The sequence below is a fragment of the Suricata suricatta genome, chromosome 7, assembly GCF_006229205.1.
Source record: "Suricata suricatta isolate VVHF042 chromosome 7, meerkat_22Aug2017_6uvM2_HiC, whole genome shotgun sequence".
NCBI classification, from domain to species: domain Eukaryota; kingdom Metazoa; phylum Chordata; class Mammalia; order Carnivora; family Herpestidae; genus Suricata; species Suricata suricatta.
This window is the reverse complement of record NC_043706.1, coordinates 136,180,042-136,203,101: the sequence shown is the minus strand read 5'-3', so window position 1 is coordinate 136,203,101 and position 23,060 is coordinate 136,180,042. Positions and strand designations below refer to the sequence as shown.

Below are 23,060 nucleotides of genomic sequence, written 5' to 3'. Positions count from 1 at the left end.
GTCAGAGGGAGAGGGAGACACAGAATCCAAAGCAGGCTCCAGGCTCTGAGCTGTCAGCACAGAGCCCGACGCAGGGCTTGAACCCACAAACCATGAGATCATGACCTGAGCTGAAGTCGGCCTCTTAACTGACTGAGCCACCCTGGCGCCCCAGAATTAAACTATTTCTAAGTAACTTAACTGCATCCCAGAACAAGACCCAAAAATATTTACAGGTATACAAAAATATCCGGCATATAACAAGGTGAAAATTACCAGGTCTGGCTTCAAATAAAAAAATCACCAGGCCTGAAAAGAAGGAGAAAGATATGAACCACAGATAAGAGAAAAATCAATCAATCAAAGCTGACCCAGTAATGACATAGATAACAGAACTGGTGATACTTAAGAGCAAGAAAGCTTCCAGATATCAATGAGCTACAGGAGACACTTGGAATGGGCTTCCAAGGGGTGACAAATGTAAGCCTAAAGCAGGAATACATTGAATCAATGTAAATCGCTGGGGCCACAGCAATGCCAAAAATAAATAAATAAATAAATAAATATGGGATAACTCATTTGTCACTAAGGGAGGCAGCTGTTAAAACAACTTCTTATTGAGAAAACTGGGAGTTAAAGGGAAAGAACTGGATATCTATACCTAATTCCAGCAGAAACGCTTTTCCAAGGTAGCTAACTGGCTCCAATGGATACAGGAAAAGAGCTACCTTACAGAAGACAGCCACCTCTTACAATGTGGAAGAAACAACTTGACGGATTCGGGCAAGGCTTGTCACTTGGTGGGAAACAAATAGAGGGAAACGGTTATGAGCACGGAATTAACACCGGACAGATCACCTTCTGGTCAGAAGGACCCAACGTAACTAGACAGTGGGAGCACAATTCTGCCACCAACCTGGCCCAAGGTCATTCTGATCAACGACTGGACACTCCATCTTCTGATGCGATGTAGCAGGAATGTATGATGTCTCTATGGTATATCCTTGCCCCAAATGTTCAATTTGAATCCTTTGAGCCTTTCTTTAGGTGCAACCTCCCATTTGTACGAAGTACAGAGGATAGAGGAACAACTTGAAGGATACCAAAGGAACAATGTGACAAATCCAAAAGGCAGGAATTCCACAGGAAAACTAAGTCAGAATAAAAAAGTAGGGGCTGTGCTGGAAAGAAAGGAGACATGCAAGGGACATAATGGACATAACCAGACATAACACCTGGTCCTACACTGAACACCAGTTCACAAACAAGCTGTAAAGGGCGTTCTGGGAGCTGCTGGGAAGATTGAAATTGGTCTCGATATTATGGAAGATGAAAATTTACTGGGAAAAAAAGAATTGTCAACCTTTAAAAGCTTACAAACAGTAGGTACTATGAGTCTCATGTGGGTGTGCATGTGGATAAGAATGCTCACGCAGGAAAAACAAGGGATGCACCAAGGTGTAAACAGCAGTGCCCAACAATATGGACATGATGTTTTTCTTTTAGATAGCCTGAATTTTCCAACTCTCTACAGTGTGTATGTATTGCTTCTATAATGATTTTAATTTTTTTATTCTTTATTTTTGAGAGAGAGACAGTGAGACAGAGTGCGAGCATGGCAGGGAGACAGAGGGAGACACAGAATCCGAAGCTGGATCCAGGCTCTGAGCTGGCAGCACAGAGCCTGATGCGGGGCTCAAACTCACAAACTGTGAGATCATGGAGCTGAAGTAGACGCTTAACCAACCGAGCCACTCAGGTGCCCCGATAAAAGGTTATTTTTAAAAATTTTTTTTAATTTTAATTTTTTTATATTTTTAAATTTGTTTTTGAGAAGTCTAAGGCATTACTGACCTCATTTGAGGTAATGAAATAATAAGCAAACTTAATACCCGTGCAATGCTTTCTTTTGGCGATTCATTTTTAAATGAATTACAAAATGGCCTTAAAATGGCCTAAAAGTAGATTTGGGGGTGGGGGTAGGGGGTGAATGAGAAAGTGAAACATAAAATTACTGCGGCCTCCTTACTCCTTAACCAATAAAAACTCTTCATAACAAATACCATTACACTGAAAATCTCTGAATAAGAAGATATCATTTCCCTAAACACCCACTTGGAGCATTTGTTTAATATCTAAATGGCTTTAAAAAATGTTCATTTATGTATTTTTGAGAGATAGATGAGACAGTGTGCGTGGGAGTGCAGGGGAAGGGCAGACATAGAGGGAGAGACAGAATCCCAAGCAGGCTCTGCAGTGTCAGTGTGGAGCCCGACACAGGGCTCGACCTCACGAACCATGAGTTCATGACCCGAGCTGAAATCAGAGCTGGACACTTAACCAACGGGGCCACCAGGCGCCCCTGGAAAATACCTTTGATGTGTTGACAAATGAACCAAAAATCATTCCAACATTTTAGAGCGCTGGATTATGGGCAAGGCCTCATAGAGGTTATGGGAATAGAAAAAATAAGACAAAAATCTCTGCTTCTCACCAAGCTCACAAATTTACAATTACGTACTATAATTTGTGATTAAGAGTCACAAATAGCACTGAGGGAATCAAGAAAGGAAAGAATGAGAAAAATAAGGCTTCATAAGGGACATGGTATTTGAACCTAACCCTGGGGGCTGGGCAGACTTGAAGGGAGTCATTCTCTCATTCTTGGAGGAGAGCGCAAAAGATACAAAGGGTGGGGGTGGGGGTGTGGGGCAGCAGGAGGCCTGTTTGGAGAAGAGCCAGTTTGGCCGGAGCCTAATACGTAAGGGTAAAGTCAGGATGGGGCCATATTGAGGAATCAGAGAAACCTAACAGGTTGGAAAAGCGTCTAGTCACACCTCAAGTTCAGGTGCATTTCTTACCCAATTTCCCTACCACCCACTGTTCAGTGTCCACCTGGTCGCTCTGACAGGGGAGTGACTACCTGCCTGACAGGTGTCTCTCGACACGGAGAAGTGGTCACTTGGCTCAGGAGGCCACGGGGGAGCCCCTCCAGCTTCTTGAGCAAAGAACCGAAATGACCATCTTCTCGCAGAGGCAGCGTGTGTAACATACTACAATGAACAACTATTAAATCTCTATTAGCACTGCACTACACACTTGAGGGCCACTTCTCCATTTACTTGTTCCTACAATTCTTTAAAAAAAATTTTTATCTTCATTTTTGAGAGAGAGAGAGACAGACAGACAGACAGACAGACAGGGTATGAGCAGGGGAGGGGCAGAGAGAGAGGGAGACACAGAATCCGAAGCAGGCTCCAGGCTCTGAGCTGTCAGCACTGAGCCGGACACGGGGCTCGAACTCACAGAACAATGAGATTATGACCTGAGCCGAAGTCAGTTGCTCAACTAACAGCCCCCCAGGTGCCCCTCATTCCTGCAATTGTACAAGGTTTTCCAGATGCGGACCCCGAGGCACGGGAGTGGAGGCGTGGAGGCGCTGCCCTGGGTCACGCGGAAGTAGGAGGCGTGGGATTCAAAGCGAGGGCTTTCCTGCCCTTCCCCGCCTAAACGGCGCAGGCCGCTCCCGTCAGTAACTGTGGCACTCAGTTTTAAATTAAGCAGGATGAGAGAAGGGCATTAAGGACGTGTCAGAGAAAGGAAATGGGAAAGTAAAAGAAACCGTTTTGGGGTGAACAATGAGTGATTCTGCTCACGCTCTGAGACACAGAAGGGATAGACAGACAGAGGTGTTCAACAAGACGCCGGAAAACGAGCAAACTGAAGAGAAAATTCGAGACTGGAGCCCTGGGGAACGTCCGCATGGCCAGCAAGGGCAGGGGAAGAGAGGCTGGAACAAAGCAGGGTAGATGCACTGGAAAGCCGCTTGGAGAAGGGAAGAGGCGAGAAAAGAAGCTAAGTATTTAGGAAATGTCTTCCGTGTACTGACACCCTTTCTACCAGGGGCTTAATCCTGCAATCCCGGAAGCCGCGGCTCACACGGTGGGGCCGGCCCGAGACACCCAGGTGACTGCGAGGCTCAGGCGCTTCCCACCACCCCGTCCCACCCTGGGGATGGGGCTCGCCGCAGGGGACGAGGGCGACACGAAGACAGATTCACGGGGAACTGGGATGCGCTGCGATAAAAAGATAAATGTGCGTGCGTTTACCCCAGGCATGTACGTCTTTCCAGTACTTAAAGACAGGAAAATAAATCTCTCCAGCCAAAAGCCTTCAGATGAAACATCCAGGTTCACACAACTCGTTCCTAATGTGTGATCCCCATCGATCTTCTTTAGAAAGTACAGGGGCACCTGGGTGGCGCTGATGGTTAAGTGTCCGACTCTTGGATTTCGACTCGGGTCACGATCTCACGGTTCGTGAGGTCAAGCCCCACACTGGGATTCTCTCTCTCTCTCTGCCCCTCCCCCTCAAAATAAATTATAAGTACAAAACTTAATAAAGTATGAAAATTTCCCATTAATTTCTCAAAGTAAGTACTCCGCAGAGGCAGCCATTTCTGAGGTCTGTAAAGATCTATATTCAGAAGCTTTTCAGAATCAAAGCAACGGTGTAACTGAAACACGGATACCTGGGGGAAAACCAAGCCTGGGGCAACTGTCCCGTCTCTGAATGGCGGCTGGTGGAAAACCCCCATACGAAATGCTCTGGCAGCTGTAAAATACCAGGTAAGTCACGAATAATGAAACTAGGATGGACCACTACACACTATTCTCCTTTTCTAAACGTACTGCAATAGCGGCCCTCAGCCAACTTCAGATCTGTGTTAGGTGGGAAAACAACGAGACTTTGACTCATTTCTTGGTTATCCTTCAATAAATTTGCTACACACAATTTGCATCTGGGGTGCGTGCAAATTCAAGCAACGACAGGTAACATTACTGATGTGCCTTTAAAAAGAGAAAGGCACTGATATGCTTTTAAAAACCAATCAGACGTGGGGCGCCTGTGTGGCTCAGTGAGTAAGAATCTGACGTCAGCTCCGGTCAAGATCTGGTTCGTGAGTTTGAGCCCCGTGTCTGTGCTGACAGCTCAGAGCCTGGCGCCTGCTTCAGATTCTATGTCTCCCTCTCTCTCTGCCCCTCCCCTGCTCATGCTCACGCTCTCTCTCTCAAAAATAAATAAGCTTTATATAAAAAAAAGATGTTTAAAAAACAATCAGATGTTCACACCTGTACCCAAACCTACACTCATGCTCCCCTAAGAAGCCATGCTTCCCACCGCGCGGCGGCCCTGCGGTCTGCCTGGCCAGGTCCCCATGGCCAGGAGCGTGTCCCCGCCTCCCGATGTTGAAACTGTGTGCAGTGAGTCTCCTGCCCACGTGGCTGAGTCCCAACAGGAGCTCTGTGAGCAAACTCAGAACTGCTGGCGCAGAGAGCAGATGCATTTTAAATTTTAATCATGTTATCAAACTGTCTTCCAAAAGCCTTCAGTTTATTCTTCCGCCACTTTTGCATCAGAGTGCTATCAGCACAGGCCTTTCCTCACACTGGGTATCAAAACCTTTTAATTCTTGCTAACTTAAAAGTTTTTCTAAATTTTTTAAAAAATTTATTCATTTTTGAGAGAGAGAATGTGAGTTGGGGAGGGGCAGAGAGAGAGGGAGATACAGAATCTGAAGAAGGCTCCAGGCTCTGAGATGGCAGCACAGAGCCTGACACGAGGCTTGAACCCATGAGCGATGAGATCATGACCTGAGCCGAAGTCAGACGCTTAACCTACTGAGCCACCCAGGTGCCCCTAATTCTCTGCTTATCTAATGGACACTAAAACTGAGTATTTTCCTATATTCGTTAGCTGTTTATACTGGTTTTCCAATAAAAAGTCTGTTCCCACCCTTTGCCCATTTTTTCTCCCAAGGTGTTCATCTATTTCTATAAATTTGCAAGAATTCTTTGCACGTTAACAGAATTAGCTGATATCTGTGGTATGTGGAAAAAATATTTTTCTAGTTCAGTATTACTTTTTTTACTTAAATGCATCAATTCTTTCCTTAATGGCCACAAGACACTGTGTCGTCTTTCCGAATTCCAAGGTTATGAGAAACATGCCACTGATAGTCTCTCCAAGTACTTAAAACAAAACAAAACGGCTTTATCGTTTTCCAAGTTCAAGTGTCCCAACACATCTGAAAACAGTGTCATATTCCTCTGACGTTTCCAATTCTAGTCTATACCACAGCCAGGCAACTCGAGTACCTTTTACAGAGAAGGGTCCCCCATGCATAGTAAAGGGAGAAAAAGATCCCAGTGGGTCACTGTGATAAATGTACCCTGTCCCCTCCCCCCGCCACGCCGGTTACTGCACTGACCTCTGCCAAGAGGCACCTCAAGCACATCACCTGAACTGAGTTTTAAGAAAAACAAAAGGAAGGGCTTTTTCCGTATTATATTAAAATTTATGAACTAATTACTCTGAAATGTAGGATGGATTAAGACTACAAAGTCAAGGAAGGGTCAGACAGATTAAAAAACTAGCAGGCAAAAAATAAGCTATTCAAGGAGATCTACGGGCAGATATAACCTTTCAAGAGATTAAAAAAAAAAAGACTCATGATTTAGAGGAAAGACACCACAGGCAGAAAGCTGATAACCAGAAGCTGAACGTGGGGCTTTAATCTGCCGGTGTGGGAAGAGAGCCAAATTTCAAATAATCGGGGCGACGCGAGCAGACAGACACTGGCTGGGAAGTGGGCGGTGGGTGGAGTGGGAAGGGGTGTGCCCGGCACCGCCTGACCGGGGGGCAGAGGGACAGAGAGCCTGCCCGCGCCTCTGACCCACTTGTCCTCCAAACAAGACTGACCTCGGGGAGAGAACACAGCGCCAAAGCTATTAGAAAATCCCAAGAGGCATATCCCGGGGACAAATATAGTGTTTTCTTATTGACATTCAGAAGATGAAAGAATGGGTAAACCTGACAGCAAAAATTTTTAAAGCTACTAATTAATAATGGCTGCCTGGTTTCTTATTCACGACAGTTTTCATGGTATTTATGAACACAATTCACCATTTCGGCCTATTTAAATTGTTTTCCTGTTCCAGATAACCGGAAGCATAGATGGTTAATTCAAGATATTTTTACTTGGTTTAAATTAAATCCAAATGCTCAGTTAATTATAGTCATGCTTGCTTTATTTTGTTACTTCTAGTTTCAGTTCACTTTTTCTTTGCTTTCAAAGGATCTGGTTAGATTTAATGTTAGACTGGATTCGTAAAATCCAACTTTGAAAAGGTGGTTATATTTTTCTCTAAATAACCTGTAAGAAAAAAAAAATTGATACTTAAGCTAATCAGTTTATACCGCTACATTTAAACCCTGAGGAAGCTATTTCAGGACGGAACGAGCCCGGAGCCTGATGGGGACTCTGTGCAGAGGGCTCCAGCCTGGGAGACCGTGGCTGGCGCAGGTCCTGGAATGAAAGTAAGGTGCGCTGGGGCGCCTGGGTGGCTCAGTCGGCTGAGCGTCTGAGTCTGAGTTCGGCTCCGGTCATGGTTTCGCAGTGTGTGGGCTCAGACCCCACGACTGGCTCTGCACGGACAGCAAGGAGCCTGCTCGGGATTCTCTCTCCCTCCCTCCCTCTCTCTCTGCCCGTCGATCCCCCCCCCCCCCCCCCCCCCCCCCCCCCCCCCCCCCCCCCCCCCCGCCAATAAACATAAAAAAAAAGAAGATGAACATTTCCATCTTTTGTTTCCCTCACTTATTCTACAATCATCTGAGCATCATTCCCTTTTATTAAAATGTTGTCTTGTACTCAGTGCAAACCCATTTCACGGATGTTTTTGTCTAACTCGGTGAACTCGGCCGGGCTGACTCTGCCCCCAGGGGCCATGTGGTGACATGTGCAGATGATTTTGGCTGTTACAACCCAGGGCAGCAGGCTGTTCCCGGCACGTAGTGAGTCGAGGCCAGGGGTGCTGCTAAACATCACCCGTGACGCTCGGGCCCCAAATGTCAACTGTGCTCGTGCTCAGAGTCCCTGCTAAACCTGAGTGTGCTTAGGCTTACCACGGCTTCACGCTTAAAAAACATTATTTTATTTTTATTTTTTGAGAGAGAAAGTGTGAGCAGGGGAGAGGGGAGAGAGGGTCTCAGGCGGACTTGACGCTTGGCCTGGAGCCTGACACAGGGCTGGATCCCACGGCCCTGGGATCATGACCTGAGCCAAAATCAAGAGTCTGACACTCAATCAACAGAGCAGCCCAGGCGCCCCTAACTACCACTGCTTCACGTTTCCTCTTGAGTAATCTGTACCTGACCAGTGTCCTCAGGTATGGGGATCAGCCTGTCTCTGAATTTTAAGTATTTGGGCCAAACTAAGTTGTAATTCAGGATGTGCACCAAAAGCTATCTAAAAATGTATAAACTCTGCGGTTAACATGTGGTAATAGCACTTTGCTAAATTCTCTTGGAAGGTTAAAATATAAACATTCTGCAAGCAAACAATTCTTAAGTGATAGGACTATTAGGCTTCACATAATTTAAAACTTTTTTTGTATTTAAAGAATATCGTGAAATAACATCCCCGAAAGCCGATCTGCTTCTCAGGGTGTAGGAAGGGGTAGCGCTTTGGTAGCTCCTTCTGACTTTCCTTGCTGACACTCGCCCCAGGTAACCCCTGAACGAGGCAGAGTCACCTCAACCGGTCAAACCTGCATTAGCACTAATGTAGAATTTCAGTGTATGTTTCTCGAATCATCCCACTATTGTAAGTTTTCCGGAAGCAATGCAAACGCCAAGTGCTGAGTGCTGGATTTGCAGCCACTGTCATGTGTGTCGCATCCAGAGGACGAGGGGGCTCTCGCTGAGAGAGTAACGAACGCGTCAAGGTCAGAGAAATCGTCTCCTGCTTCGCCGGAGCTCTGACGCGGACCCCCTCAGCACGGGACCCTGCGCTCCCTCCCGCACTGGAGGGCACGTCTGCGCCTTGCAGGGCGTGTGTCCGTATGGGGCCAGACTTCGAGGCAGCTCTCAGTGAGCACCCGGCACCCTCTCTTACAATCATCCTTAAACACAGTGTTTGGCGCGCCCAACAGGCAAGTTCTCTGTTCGGAACCCCCAGAGAAGCCACACCAACCTCTAACAGCTGCTCCGTCTATGCTTTCGGGGCGCAGCAGGGCTGGGAGGCACCACAAGCTTCACGAAGGCGCCGTGCTCAGTCCGGCCGACGGCGGGAGACTCACCTGGCTGCTGTTGGCGGCTGACGAGTTGGCCTGAGCTGAGCTCGCGGAGAGAGAATCGAGGAAGGCTTGGTCGGCCACGGAATTTCCACAAGAAAATGGGTCCTTCCCATCATTGGGCAAAATCTGAGTATTAGAAAGAACACAGTCACTTCCGTGGAGTTAGGGTGATTTCAGAGATAGAGGCTCTGAGGGCAAGCAGGAGGTGTCATCTATAATGGGAACGAGGTTTCTATTTTTAAAAGGTAACAAGCCCTAGGACATCTGTAGTAACCATCCCTTTCTAGAAGTATGCAGAGTTCTAGAAAACGCTGTTAATGCCAGCACTACCTTAAACCCTCGGATTTTTCTCATTTAGGGTCCCGAATGCACGGGGCGCAGAAGGAAAACACAACAACATGAATGTTAGACAGGTGGACTGAGGCCAGGGGCCCGAGAACCCTCTGGAACTCTGCGGAAGAGGTGGGGGAAATGCACGTGCACCTATTTCTGAGTGGAAGGGCCCTAGATTTCATCAGATTCTCCGGAGGGTTCAAAACTCCTGGCCCCAACTCTCAGTCAGACCGTCTTCCCGTTCTGCAGGCAGTGCCCAGGCAAAGGGCCTCCCGGGGCTTCGCTGCTCTCTGCTGGGGGGACCACAGGCACCTGGCTCTCACCCCAGTTTTACTCCCAGGGCACCGGGCAACCTTAGTTTCAGTCACCCGAGAGGAGAGGCAAGCTAAGTACCCAGGACTCAATTCTGAGTGACCTACAGCCAGCCAGCAGGGGGCGCAGGGAGGCTGGCTGGGGTGGGGGTGGGGGGGTGCCCGCTGAATGGGTGTGGTCCAGGCCCAGAGGTTCCCTCCAGGTGTGGTCACTCCATCCTTGACCTCTGCTGGAATAGAGCTTAAAACCAGGCAATAGGTCCCAGGAGTTCATCCAAGACCCTCTGTCTATGGAAATGGGAGAAGGAACTGAAGAGATAATGGCCTAACCCAGCATGGAGAGAAGAGAGCTACTTCCAAAAAAAAAAATCTTTTTAAACTCGGTGAATGAACTCTATTATATAAATAGTATTATAGCAGCAGCTATTACACAATATAAACAAAAGATAAATAGGGGCATTTACTCAGGGTCATTAAAAGTTGCTCCCCCTAAAAGGAACTTAAACATTTGGAGTCACTCTTTGGAGCTTGGGTCTATAGGTAATATTTTTCCTTAGTTCTACTTCAATGTATTGTTCACATTTTTCATAATTAGCAGGTCTGACTTTTACAGCAGAAATTTTCTGATGAGAAATAAAGTTGCTACTTTCCATAATTCACAGAGAGATGTCTGACAGAGACGGGGATTTACTGTATGACGCTAAGTTCTTACTTCGACATAGTCCGTGGGAACAAGCCCTCGTTCTCCTTTGCTGTTTCTTCCTTCCAGCCATCCTCCGCCAACATCCTGGTGACGTTTAAGAAAGAGAAAAGAAAAAAGACCAAGATTACTGTTGGAGATGCCTGCAGAAATGTTGCTTTGGGAGCTGATACAGGAAAAAAGCAATGAACGTTAAGCCCTTATTCCCACCGATCTCACACCGTTCAGTTTTCAGTGCTTAGGGCTTCTCTGTTACCTTAGGAAATGCTGTAAGCGACGAACACTGAATGAGTGAACTGCAGGACAGAACGCCATCATTGTCTGGTTGCTTTCTGTTTACTGGTTGGAGGCGGATGAGAAACATGCTCTGCGGCCCTGACTGCCAGGAGGCCGGACCCCGCCTCTGGAGGCTGTGACGTGCTCCGCCAGCTCTGGGGCCGCCAGACGGAGGTGAAGTAACACGGGCTGCGGTCAGTCTGGCCGCAAGAGGCTTTGCACGCTCTTCCCAAAAGAGCTGCTGTGTGAATAACCTGGGTTGCCGGAGGCTGACAAGGAGAGGCCCGGTCTCCCTGTCGCCCCAACCAAGGCCAGCCACCCCCAGGAGGGCAACCGCCGGGCACGTGAGTGGGCGTGTGACCGAGCCCTGGGCCCCCAGCTGCCCACCAGGTGACTCATGACACGCGAGGGAGCTCAGGGCAGGAGGGCCAGCCAGCCAACCCGGAAGTTCTTGGGCAAAGTGGCAAAAGGCCTCTCGATTAAGCCGCTAAGCTTTGAGGCTGCTCTTTAGGAAAAGCCCATGGGTCCATGGTTCCTTAGGACTTCTGGATAAACAACGTTAAATAATAAAGTCCTTTAACCCAGAATTCCCACTCTCCAATCTATTATCTCAACAAAGTCCTCCCTTTTCACCTTACAGTAAGAGTTGTCGTAAGTTCATAAATCGTGCCTTACTTAATAACTACCTGAAGCTAGATAACAGTCTTTTCCAAAAATCACTTTAAACCACAACTTTGTCCATTTGTAGCCATGGCAGCAACTTAAAGTCCAAACTATTTTACCAAGAAATTAAGACCATTTCTTTAAAAAAATCAGAAGGAGGGGCGCCTGGGTGGCTCAGTCGGTTGAGTGGCCGACTTCGGCTCAGGTCATGATCTCACAGCTCGTGGGTTCGAGCCCCGCATCAGGTTCTGTGCTGACAGCTAGCTCAGAGCCTGGAGCCTGCTTCAGATCTGTGTCTCCCTCTCTCTCTGTCCCTTCCCTGTTCACACTGTGTCTCTCTCTGTCTCTCAAAAATAAATAAACATAAAAAAATATTTAAAAAATCAGAAGGGTAAAGAATCTTTAATTTCTCCTGATTAAAAATAGGACTACTTACTGACCTGCACCTGGTACACTATCTAAAGCTCACATACTCTTCCTACCCAGTAATTCTTCTTTGTATCTAAAACACAGAAGACAGGTTTTGAAAACGGTACCACCACTAAGAAGCCACCGTCCTCCTGCCCATCCCTGCTCTCCTTCCCTGGCTCAGTGCTGCCCCTGCCCTCGGTCCTTCCTCAGTCCTTCCTCAGGCCCTCCCACTGGGGGAGCCCCTGCATCTCCCCCTGCCCTTCCCAGCGCCGCCCGGTTGTCCTGACAACCTTCCTCACCGGCTCCTCCCAGCTCTCACCGCCAGCCTTTCCACTTTCATGATGAAACGCTACAGGGACGGGCTAATTATTCACTGCTCTTCAACTCCACACATCTAATCATAAACTCACTTAACCTTTCTGAAGAAGCTCTTCTTCCCGGTGACTTACATACTTTAATAAATCCACCTCATGGGTCCTTGCCTCTTTCCTCCGCACTGTATCTAATCTGGCACCAGAACCTCTGGCGCGGACTCCGCAAAGCCTCCTGTGGTCAGCTTTTTCTGACTCCTGTCGCTACCACCAAAAGTCGCATCCCCAGACTCCAGCCATGCTGGGTTGTGCAACACCCCTCTGCTAGACTAACTTCCCTGAGGTGCAATATCATCATGCCACCTGCCTCCAACAGCACCAACAATAAAGACCAAGCAAAACCCTTAAAAGAAGCCACTACTTACAAGTGAAGTCCAAGGTCTACAGCCTGGCCCACAGGTCCTATCTGATCTAAGAGCCAGTTTTCTCAGCCCGTCTGCTGCTGGCATCCATGTACCCTGAACCCCGGGGACCCTGGTTTACAGGAGGTAGTGTTCCCAGCAGAGAGAGAGGAGGTTCAGAAGCTGAACAGACGTAGCTCTGAATCCTTGCTCTGCCACCTGCAGGCAGAATGATCTTGAGTGAGTTGCTTAACCTGTGTGTCTCTTTACCTTCATTTGTAAAACAGAGATTCAAAGTCCCTAGAGCTCACAGAGTTCATAGGAAAACATTCAAGAATACATGTGTAGTATTCAGCCCAACACCCAACTCCTAGGTTGTCCATCAACAATAGCTGTGACTTCCAACAAACACTGCAACTTTCTAATCTCTGTCCCTGTGATCTGGCTGGGGTCTGGCCGGGCTGTCTGTCTCTCATTTCTGTCTGATGGAATCCCATCCAACTACCTTTAGAGGACTTAACTCTTATCAATGCCTATAAAATAGTCTTACTTCACCATCAATATTTCATAAGCAAGGAGAAAAAAATTTGTGTTGGTTTGAATGATCCACTTATTCGATCCTGAAGAGACAATCAGGTGTAGACCTAATAGTTCTCTTACCGGATTTGTAATTGTGATGATTTCTCCTTCACTAACCGTCAGTTCGTTATTTCCAGGTTCAGCAGCAAAATCATACATAACCCGAGCCTGTTAGACACAGAGACAAACAGAGGAAGTTACAAACCTAAACTTAAGAGTAAAAAAACCAATCTTCATCGTCCACTTTGTAAACATGCTGATATGAACAAACACTTCTTGACCATGGCTGTGGTTATTTTGAAATAAAGGAAGACATATTACCAAAATGATTCATCGGCCCTATTGTGAGGACAAAGGACACCAAGAGCGAGGGCTTCCGCTCTGTTTTGGGAAGAGCAAAGGCCGCCCAAGTGCAGTCAGAGACCAGCCCCGAAGTGTTCTCAAAGCACACCTGTATCATCAGGGGGAAGAAGGCACGGCCCTTCCTTTAAAGAGGTGAGAAGTGGAAGTAGAGATATCATTCATTCTGGGCACACTTACCCTCAGGGACTGAAGGAAAACACACACACACACACACACACACACACAGATTCAAACATGTTTGGATTACCCCCTGGCAGTGAAAATGCTCACCATGCTTTATCTAGAGCCACTGGGATGAATTTTAATAATACAGTCCCCCTGGGGTGCCTGGGTGGCTCAGTCGGTTGAGTGTCCGACTTCAGCTCAGGTCATGATCTCGTGCATGATCTCATGGTTCATAAGTTCAAGCGCCGCATCAAGCTCTGTGCTGACTGCTCAGAGCCTGGAGCCTGCTTCAGATTCTGTGTCTCCCTCTCTGCCCCTTTCCTGCTTATGCTCTGTCTTTCAATAATAAATAAACATTAAAAAAAAAAATAACGTAGTACCCCTGGCCAACTGAACTCAGAATTTAAGATGTGGGTGGTTACGATATGTTTACATACTTCTACTAGAATACTTCCTACTATGCAATGACCTACAGGGGGCTGTGTATGCTGGCCAGGTCATCTGACAGCTGTGATTTGCAAACGTTTCCTGCAAAAATATCTGATCTTCCTGGAGAACTGACTAAGGAAAGCTGTTACGGCTGATGTGAGCACGGCAGCTCCTTCAGCCTCTTCCTCAAGAGGCTCCTGGAGGCACCGACCAGAAACAGGGATTCCCAGGAATTCTGCGACGCACATATTCCAAGACAATCACAGTTAAAAAAAAAAGAAAGAGAAAGAAAGAAAGAAAGAAAGAAAGAAAGAAAGAAAGGAAGGAAGGAAGGAAGGAAGGAAGGAAGGAAGAAAGAAAAGAAAAGAAAAGAAAACCTATCTTGTATATACTTTTATAGTATTTAATGAATATATATTTTTTAATGTGCTTCAAATTCTAAATGACTGTCTTTCATGGACTAGCTCCTATAAGAAGGTCTATTATAAACTGGGGATAACATGTACGGAGGAAACATAGGGTTTATTTTCAAAGTAAGTGTTCTAAGCTACAAGTTCAAGTACACGTACAGGGCTAGGGCTAGTCAAATAGGACTAATGAGACTGTCCTCATTTAATGTTTACTAAACACCCACCACATGGCGGGAACTGTGCCTGCCAGCGAAGCCTTCCCACACTTGCTTAATGATGCCTGAAATCCATAGAACAAGGATTCAGGATTCACATCTCATGATAAAAGGTGAAAGAAAAAAAAACCCCAAATACTAATTTATTTTGAAACACATCAAGAATAATAAGCTAGACTGATGCATGAAAATGCAATAAAGCAGGTATAGTACAATGTTATTTATGGAATCTAGACACTAGACTGATGGTGTTCAATGGAAAAGGATTTTGATTTTTCTACATGTTTGAGATTTTTTTTCATTACAAAATGTTAGAAGCAAATGCCAGTATACTGTCTGTCAGTCACAGAATGGCATCCTCCGGGACTTCTGTCCAGGCAGGCCAGGAACGGGCTTGAGGGGGCTGGTTGCAGGCACTGAGGACTTTGTGAGCATCACAGTTGTCCTGAGGTCATTACAAGGACAAAACGGTGATGTCTTTTTCTCACATGGCTGCAAAAGTAGACAGGATCCTTCTGGTCCCACCGTGGGGTACTTTTTAAAAACCACATCACCCCAATCTCAATTCCTCATGCAATGAGGGCAGAACAGATAAATGGGGGGGGGGTTCCCTGAGGCCAGGACCCAGCCCCCAGGACTGCGGGGTTCCTGGGAAGGCCCTGGTGTGCACACAAGGGCCGGATGTGCAGCCTGCTGTTTTGTTACTGCTTTTTTAAGAATCTTGGTTAACGATTTTTTTTAACGCGGCTAACTCTAATCCCCAATACAGAGTACCAAAGCCTCTTCCTGATGCCAAAACTCGCGCACCAAACTTGCAAGTGAAAAACTAACAGTGGAAACTCCCTTACACATTTAAGTATTACTGAATTTGCCATGGGGAAATGTATACAAACATGACAGGTTTAGGTGAACCTTCTTTTAAGCCTTATTATTAATAAAACAAACACACGCCTAGAGATGCTTTTTAAAAATTAGAACGGAAAGAAATTTTGCAGAACAAAAAGAACACAAAAGAGAACAACAAAAAAGCACCGCCTCCCCCAGTGAGTGTGACGGGCCAACAGAAAACAGATTTGAGCAACTCCTCCCATCTTGTCAAGCTCGGTGGCCTGGAAGCCCCAGGGCCTTGGGCCGCCGTCTCCATCACTGCTTTTCTCAGCCTCATCCTTGCATCTGGCTTCCATCCGAGGTCCTCTCTCCGCCCGCACCCCCCGGCCTCCTGGGCTCTACCACTGACCTCCACCCCACGGCCAGTCAGTCCCTCTGTGTCTCGTGCCGCGTTTGACAGAAAAGGTCCATTTTTTGGATACGGCTTTCCCCGGTGTTGGCTACACTTTAAGAAATGACTCAAGTACTTTCGGGAGCTAAATCTCTACACAGTTCCTGGGCAGAGGACAGGATACTGTAGGCTGAACACACGCTGTCCTCAGTAAGTAATCTCTTCAATGGCAATACCAGAAAGTATTTCAGAAGAAGGTGAAGGGATGGTAGACAGCAGCCTTAAACACAAGTTCCATCATCCACAGGAAAATAAACATTAACAGGTCTGAACCTCTCAACGGTCCACACACTGGAAGACTCACTGTGCCTCCACACACGATATGTGCGTAATCCACCATCCTTAACACAGATTTTCCTTTGAGAGAAGAGAGAGGAGTAGAAAAATATTCACTCTTCTTGACCATGTTGTAAACACCTGTTATTCTGTCTGCTTCACTTCGCTTCTTTCTGGAAGCTGTTCCTACCTCAACTCTGATTGGTGAGCATATAATCCAAATGGGAATAATTCGAACCCTTTCCTAAAAGTTGATACAGATGCTGGGCAGCATGGATGGGTAATTTTCTCTGAAAATGTTGCTAATGGCTAACTAGGTGAGGTATGGAGAAAGTCCATCTTTGGCGAAGTGGAATGGCAGAGACAGCGTGTCCCAAGGAGATCACTTGAAGGACAGGCCTGAGCTACTTGTGCTGTGGGCCTCTTAGTCACACGAGCCAATGCATTTTTTTGTGTGCCTAGCTAACGTGAGTTCAGATTCTGTCGTACAAACTAGAGAGATCCAAGGTGACAATAATCCCAAACCAAAGAAGTTCTTAAGAAGGTATTCTAAATAAAGAAAAAGAAAACTGGATAGAATGTCTGTATACTACTGTATTTCCTAATCTGCAAAACAAAAAACAAAACACTAGAACCTAAAATGAAGGAGAGAGAATTAAACAGTTCAAAATGAAAAAAAAAAAAACCTGGCAGCAAAAAATTCCATACGGGAGTCGGAATGCAGAAGACAAGTCCCCATTCTTGAGCATCTGATTCTCTGTTTCACATAAATCACAATTAAATCTTGGGGAAAAGCAGCCAGTCTTCAGCAATGCAGCGATCTCATTTTAAAAAGCAGAGACACTCAAGTAAAAGCTAAAAAACTTCAAGGGATGGGCAGACTTACTCACTGACACCCTTGAGGGCTGAAGTTTTGCATGTAAGTGGTATTTCTACATACGTGTTCACCTTTCCAAACGCCAAACTTGTTTTACTTAACACACTCATTTGACTTTTTGTGAAATCATAGCTAATCCCTCTCTGTATCCTGTGGAGGTTTTTTTCCAAATTTTTATTTAAATTCTAGTTAGTTAACACTTGGTAAAATATTGGTGTCAGGAGTAGAATTTAGTGATTTATCACTTACATATAATACCCAGTGTTCATCACAAGTGCCCTCCTTAATACCCACCATCCATTTAGCCCATACCCCATCAACCCTATTTAATTCTCTATCATTAAGAATGATTACGACTTAAATGCTTTTCAGTTTACATCAATGTGTGATTTCAGTTAAATCCTTGCCTCTGATTGTTAGGTTGTTATTCTGAATCAAATAGAGAATCTTAAATCATCCCTGTAAAATTTCATCTTATTAGATTTAGCCATTGCTCCAACCTACTAAGTTTTCTAAATTCTGAAGGCATCATCCGACTATACCCAACTGTCCCTTATTGTTTCTTGCCAAGAGGCATCGGAAAGCCTGATAAGCCCGCTTTTCACAGCTTCACCTGTGTCGCTAGTAAAACTGTTAATGTGTGACAGGCTTGAGGTCCAAGGTGGCCACACATTAAGACACTCCTTCCTAGAGGACGTGGATTACTTATCACGTTTTAGGTATGTTGCTCTTGAAATTTCTAACTCAGGTGTAGGGACAGTGTAGGCCACGGCAAGACGCATCACTCTGATGTTAAGATTATTCTCAGCTGAAGGCAATGGGGACCCTGAGGGCTCAAGAGAAACTTCTGCCTCTCCCTTAACTGTACAGAAAAATCCACACTGGGGGTCTTTCCCAGAATAAGGGTTATTTCCTGAGATAAATTTTTTTTCTATCAATTAGAGTTATCCTCTAATTTATTTATTCTTTTACTTAAGAAAGAGAGAGAGAGCGCGCACGCAAGAAAGGGAGTACATGTGAGCTGGGGAGGGGGCAGGGGGAGAATCCCAAGCAAACTCCACACTCAGCATGGAGGCCGACCCGAGTCTCGACCTCATGACCCGGGGATCATGATCCAAGCCAAAATCAAGAGTCAGATGCTCAAATGACTAAGCTACCCAGGCGCCCCTTGCCGAGATACATGTTATCTGGGTGACCCATCTGTAAGGCAGGCCAACAGTCTAATGACTAGATACCTGCTCTTCCTGTTGCCCTGTCAAGTGCACTCCTTCCCTCAGAAGTCAGAGGCCCCTTAGTTCAGAGCGACATATTTGAAGGACAACTTCAGTGACCCCTCCCTCCACTCTGACCTCAAACTTTCTAAGCGATTCAGTTCTGCCCAATTCATCTCTTAACTCATGTGAACCAAAACTACCCCCTCAAGCAAAAAGGGCTCGGTCAGCAAGACCCCACGTGACTGACCCTGACACGTGGGATCTTGAGCTTCACTGCCCCCACATTTTTCTTACATAAACCTGGAAGTACTTCTGGGGCTCTGGGACAGTCTTTGAGGTACTTGTCTGTTGTGTTCCCAGGGGTGGTCTCAGTGAAATTAATTCCTTTCTCATTTTACCACATCTCATTTCTCGGCCTTTGGACTTTGTCAGGGGCAAGTGGCCAAAGCTGGTCTGTCTGGGGCCCCCAGAGCTGGTGCCCTTGCACCCCGGGCCCTGCTACATATATACTTCATCTTGCCAGCCTCTGGAATTTCCACGTCTGTGTGGATTCTCCGTTTGTATGCTATTCAATTTGATTTTTCTCCTGTTAATCTGTCTCATGTTAATTTGACTCTCAGTCCAGCTAGGACAGGAGGAACTCCTATCTGACTGTTGGCGTAGTTGGCAAGATGCTTTAACTCACTGGCCACCACTTCCCCCGACACTGCTGCAGGTGAGAGATCCCGGGACATCAGCCGAGCAGCCGCGGAAAGTGAGATTTCTCACGTCAGCCTCCGGGATTCTCTCCCTGCAGAGTCGACGGAGCAACACGCGTGAGAGTGTTTACTCGCTTTCTAAATTGAGATTGGCAGGAGAAAAGGCTTATGGGACTAGTTCCTTGCACTTAGCAACTCTTTGCTTAAATTCGGTAGAGTAAGCTTTGGTTACTGATCCATTTCCTCCCAGAGTCGGTCCTTGTTTTCCTTTGTCTGTGTCTTTTGTTTGTCATCTGTTGCTAAGGGACATCTTGGAAGCCAAAGCCACAAAATTGGTGGGCATGGACTGAGCATTTAAAAGCTGCTAGGCCCTCAAGAAGACTCCTGTGATAGATCAGGTGGTCACAGAACAGGGGAGACTGACACTAGGTCACCTGCCACCTGCAAGGAGGTACACTAAAACAACAGTCCCCAAACCCACACCATGTCCCTCTTAGTTATTAGTGTGGCTTAAGGAGACCTAAGGCTTAGATAAAGCTGTTAAGATTTTTCCTTTTATCTTGTTTGTCCTAAGAACTTGGCTTTATGATCAATGGGAATATTCTCTTTGGTCTCTACCCTCCAGAGGGTGCACCTTAGTGGCCAATCGAATAGACTAAGAATCCAAGCCCCTCCCTCTCTGTCCAGCGGTAGCCCCTCTCAGGCGTGTCTGTCAGGAGAGGTTCCAGTCCAGAGGAACGTTGTCATCTCAGCCCTCACTGCGTGATCAGTGATGGAGAAGCCCATTGCAGGAGCGTCCGTTTGGTGACAGAGATGGGTGGGTCTGGGACCCGCGGCATCTCATATTCTCGCGGGAGCCTGGAGACAGCGTTTTCACTACACCGCCTTTACTGCCTGCACCTTTGCTTTCCTAGACTAATTTTAGGAGTTAACTTTTGGACTGTGGGAGCTAGATCATCTATGCCCTTCTCTGGATGTCTCCTGCATCTTTGGTTAAACCACCAAAAGGCTTATTGGTTTGAGTTGCTATGAATAAATCCTACTCACCAATGGCCAACCAATGGATCCTTTAAATAGGCTATATTAAAAAAAAAAAAAGGCTCTCGATTGTCTTAGTAATATAACGGCTAGCCTCAGGGACTCCCTTGATCAGATAAAAGAATGGAAATTAGCTTTAAGATTTAAAAATAAATGTCCACATCCAAAGTAAATTCCCCTTCTTAAAATCCAGGCTCACCTGCCTGTCTTAACTCCCCCTTCCCTACAAGATGTACACAGATCACTCTGGCCTAATCTCTAGGTTCTAAGGTTGCTCAGGTAAAAGCTGAAAACCAGAAAATTAAAATCTTAACAAACCACCTGAGACTGGCAATGAGCACTGCCTTACTCCTACCTTCCAGGGCTCTGTGATCAGGGCCCACTGAGGAGTAGGTATTCCTGTCCTATGTCCTTTGCAGGTGGATCCTAGACTACCCCACTGCGGAAGAATTTGCGTCCCCTGGACGGCACCAGATCTTTTAAATTATAAAGTACCTTTTACTCCACTTTCAAACGGCTCCGCTGAATTCAGAAAGGACTCAGAAAGGTTATTTGACTATATTCATAACTTTCCCTTCAGTGATCAAAATTTCTCCTAGGCCCTTATACAAATGATCTGCAAATGATCTGCAAAAGGCCTATGTTTAGGGACTAGTAGAAGCCAAGGGTAAATTTTGTATCCAGAAAAAGACTTGTTAAAATGCTTTCTATGTACTTTACAAAGGCAGAAATCTCTTGGTTCCCATTTTAGTTAAAGTTCGCCCTGATATAAAGAAGCAAGTTTAGTTAAAAATGTGAGGCAGGGGAGGAGCCAAGATGGCGGAGAGGAAGGGAGCTCTGTAAACTCCGTCTGTCCCATCGATCGAACTGAGAAGGACATTACTCTCATCTGCAAGAGCGGAAGGAGAAAATACGGACTCCAGAAGGAAGAGAACCTGAAGGATAGCTGAGTGAGAGAGTGCATACTGGGGAGATTGGAAAACGGGCCAACCCGGGACGGGCAGGGGAGGCGGGAGCTCCAGCCCAACGCGGGGCAAGCGCGCGGAGCCCGAGAGACAAAAGGAAGAGACAGAGAGACTGAACACACTCATAGTACTGTCTCTGGGGAAGAGGTAAAGAATGCTTAACTGCGCTTGGACAGAGAAGCTCACTCCATAGATAACTGCTGGGTAGCCTAAATCCCGAGCCCAGGTGGTGCGAGGGAAGGAACAGCTTCCAGCCCGGCGCCATCTTGGCAAGGAGTCGGCAACCACTGCAGCGGCAGTGTCACGGGTGCTCACTTCGACCTCGGTTTTGGAAGTGGAAGCACGCACCTCATTTCCACGGCGCATCTCGCCCCCAGCATTGGCCGCGCGAACCCTGAATCCCGGGTGCCAACAGGGAAAAAATAGCCCCCACCTCTGCGTGATCCCGGCAGAGTTGGTGGCGGTGGAGACCTGGGTGCAGGTGTGCAGGCTGCAGGAGCTCCCAGCTCATTTCCAGCAGCTCCCGGTGTCGCCTCTGGCAACAGCTGCACACTCATTCCTCCCCCAACGCTGACGCGATCCCCGCTGGGGGTTGGGTGTGTGACGGTGCGCACGCACTTCACCTCCTGCTGCGCATTTCGCCTCAGGCAAGGGCAGCCGAAATCCCTGCCTGAGCCAAGACAAATCAATTCCTCCCCCTAAGAAGCCAGCCACCAAAGCCAATACATCTCATCTGTGGTAGCATAAAAGTGCATGGACTGGAACTTTGAACCGAGGCGGGGCTGGAAAATACAACTCGGCTCAACTGCGGCACAAGGAGATTGGACTCATTTGAGTGGCCTACAGTTTGTGGTTCAGCGGAGCTTGGTGTGGCTTTTGTTATAATTTTTTTTTCTTTTCTTCATTTTTTCTTTTCGCCTTTTTCTGTACATATTTTTATTATTATTACTTTTGTTACTTAAAGTTTTTAAAATTTTTACTCCTTATTTTCCCTTCTCCCCCCCTTTTTTTTAACCTTCTTGCAATCCAGATATATTCTCCTATATCTCACCCCTATCTCTCCCCTCAACTGGTCATACACTTCTAGACTGTCCATTGTCCTTTGTTGTCTCTGACCTCCTTTATTTATTTTTTTTCTTTTCTTCTTCTCCTCTTTTCAACTCTTTCCTCTCCATTCTCTCTATTTTCTTTCGCCCTTTTAATGGGTTTGTTTGTTTGATTTGTCTGTGCGTTTGTGTGTTACTGATCCCTCTGTGTTTGTCTGTCTGTTTTCCTTATTAGGGCTACACCAAGAAACAAGCCAAAGTGTGCATGACGGCGAGTCCCAAATATTGCTGAGTAGGGAAATAAAATATTCAAAGGCACAACAAAAGAAACAGAGACACCATTACAAGAATATTTCCTGAAACGACAGGCCCTGGACAGTCAATAAGCCCCCTTTAACAGAGCAATATTAACAGGTGCACAGTGCTCAATGAGCTTTCTAAAGGTGACAAGAGACAGAAAACTAGCAAAAATGACAAAACGAAGGAACTCTCCTCTGAAGAACTTCCAGGAGGAAGTCACAGCCACAGAACTCCTCAAGGCAGAGCTAGACAACATACCGGATCAAGAATTTAAAAAACTTGTCATAAAATTAATCGCTGGGGTTGAGAAAGGCATCAAAGAATCAACTGAGACAATGACTAGGCACTATGATGAGTTAAAAAAGGCTATAGAAGAGGTGAATAACAAACTGGAGGCAGCCACCTCAAGGATCGATGAGGCAGAGAGAAGAATAGGTGAATTAGAAGATACAGTTATAGCAAAAGAGGAAGCTGAAAAAAAGAGAGAGAAATTAATCCAGGAGCAGGAAAGGAGAATTCAAGACCTGAGTGATACAATCAAGCGGAACAACATCCATATCATAGGAATTCCTGAAGAGGAAGACAGAGAGAAAGGGCCTGAAGGGATACTAGACCAAATTATAACTGAGAATTTCCCAAATCTGGGAAAAGAAATAGACATTCAAATTCAAGAGGCACAAAGAA

General features: G+C 46.3%; 1 protein-coding gene across 1 annotated transcript in view; it reads right to left on the bottom strand.

The window, feature by feature from the left end:
* Nucleotides 1–23,060, bottom strand: part of SNX9 (sorting nexin 9) — a 94,630-nt gene that overhangs the window by 49,428 nt on the left and 22,142 nt on the right. Inside the window, exons 2-4 of the mRNA XM_029943256.1 lie at nucleotides 13,183–13,269; nucleotides 10,473–10,547; nucleotides 9,120–9,242 (exon numbers count right to left, since the gene is read on the bottom strand). Coding sequence (XP_029799116.1) covers nucleotides 9,120–9,242; nucleotides 10,473–10,547; nucleotides 13,183–13,269 — 285 coding nt within the window. The remainder of the gene's footprint in view (nucleotides 1–9,119; nucleotides 9,243–10,472; nucleotides 10,548–13,182; nucleotides 13,270–23,060) is intronic.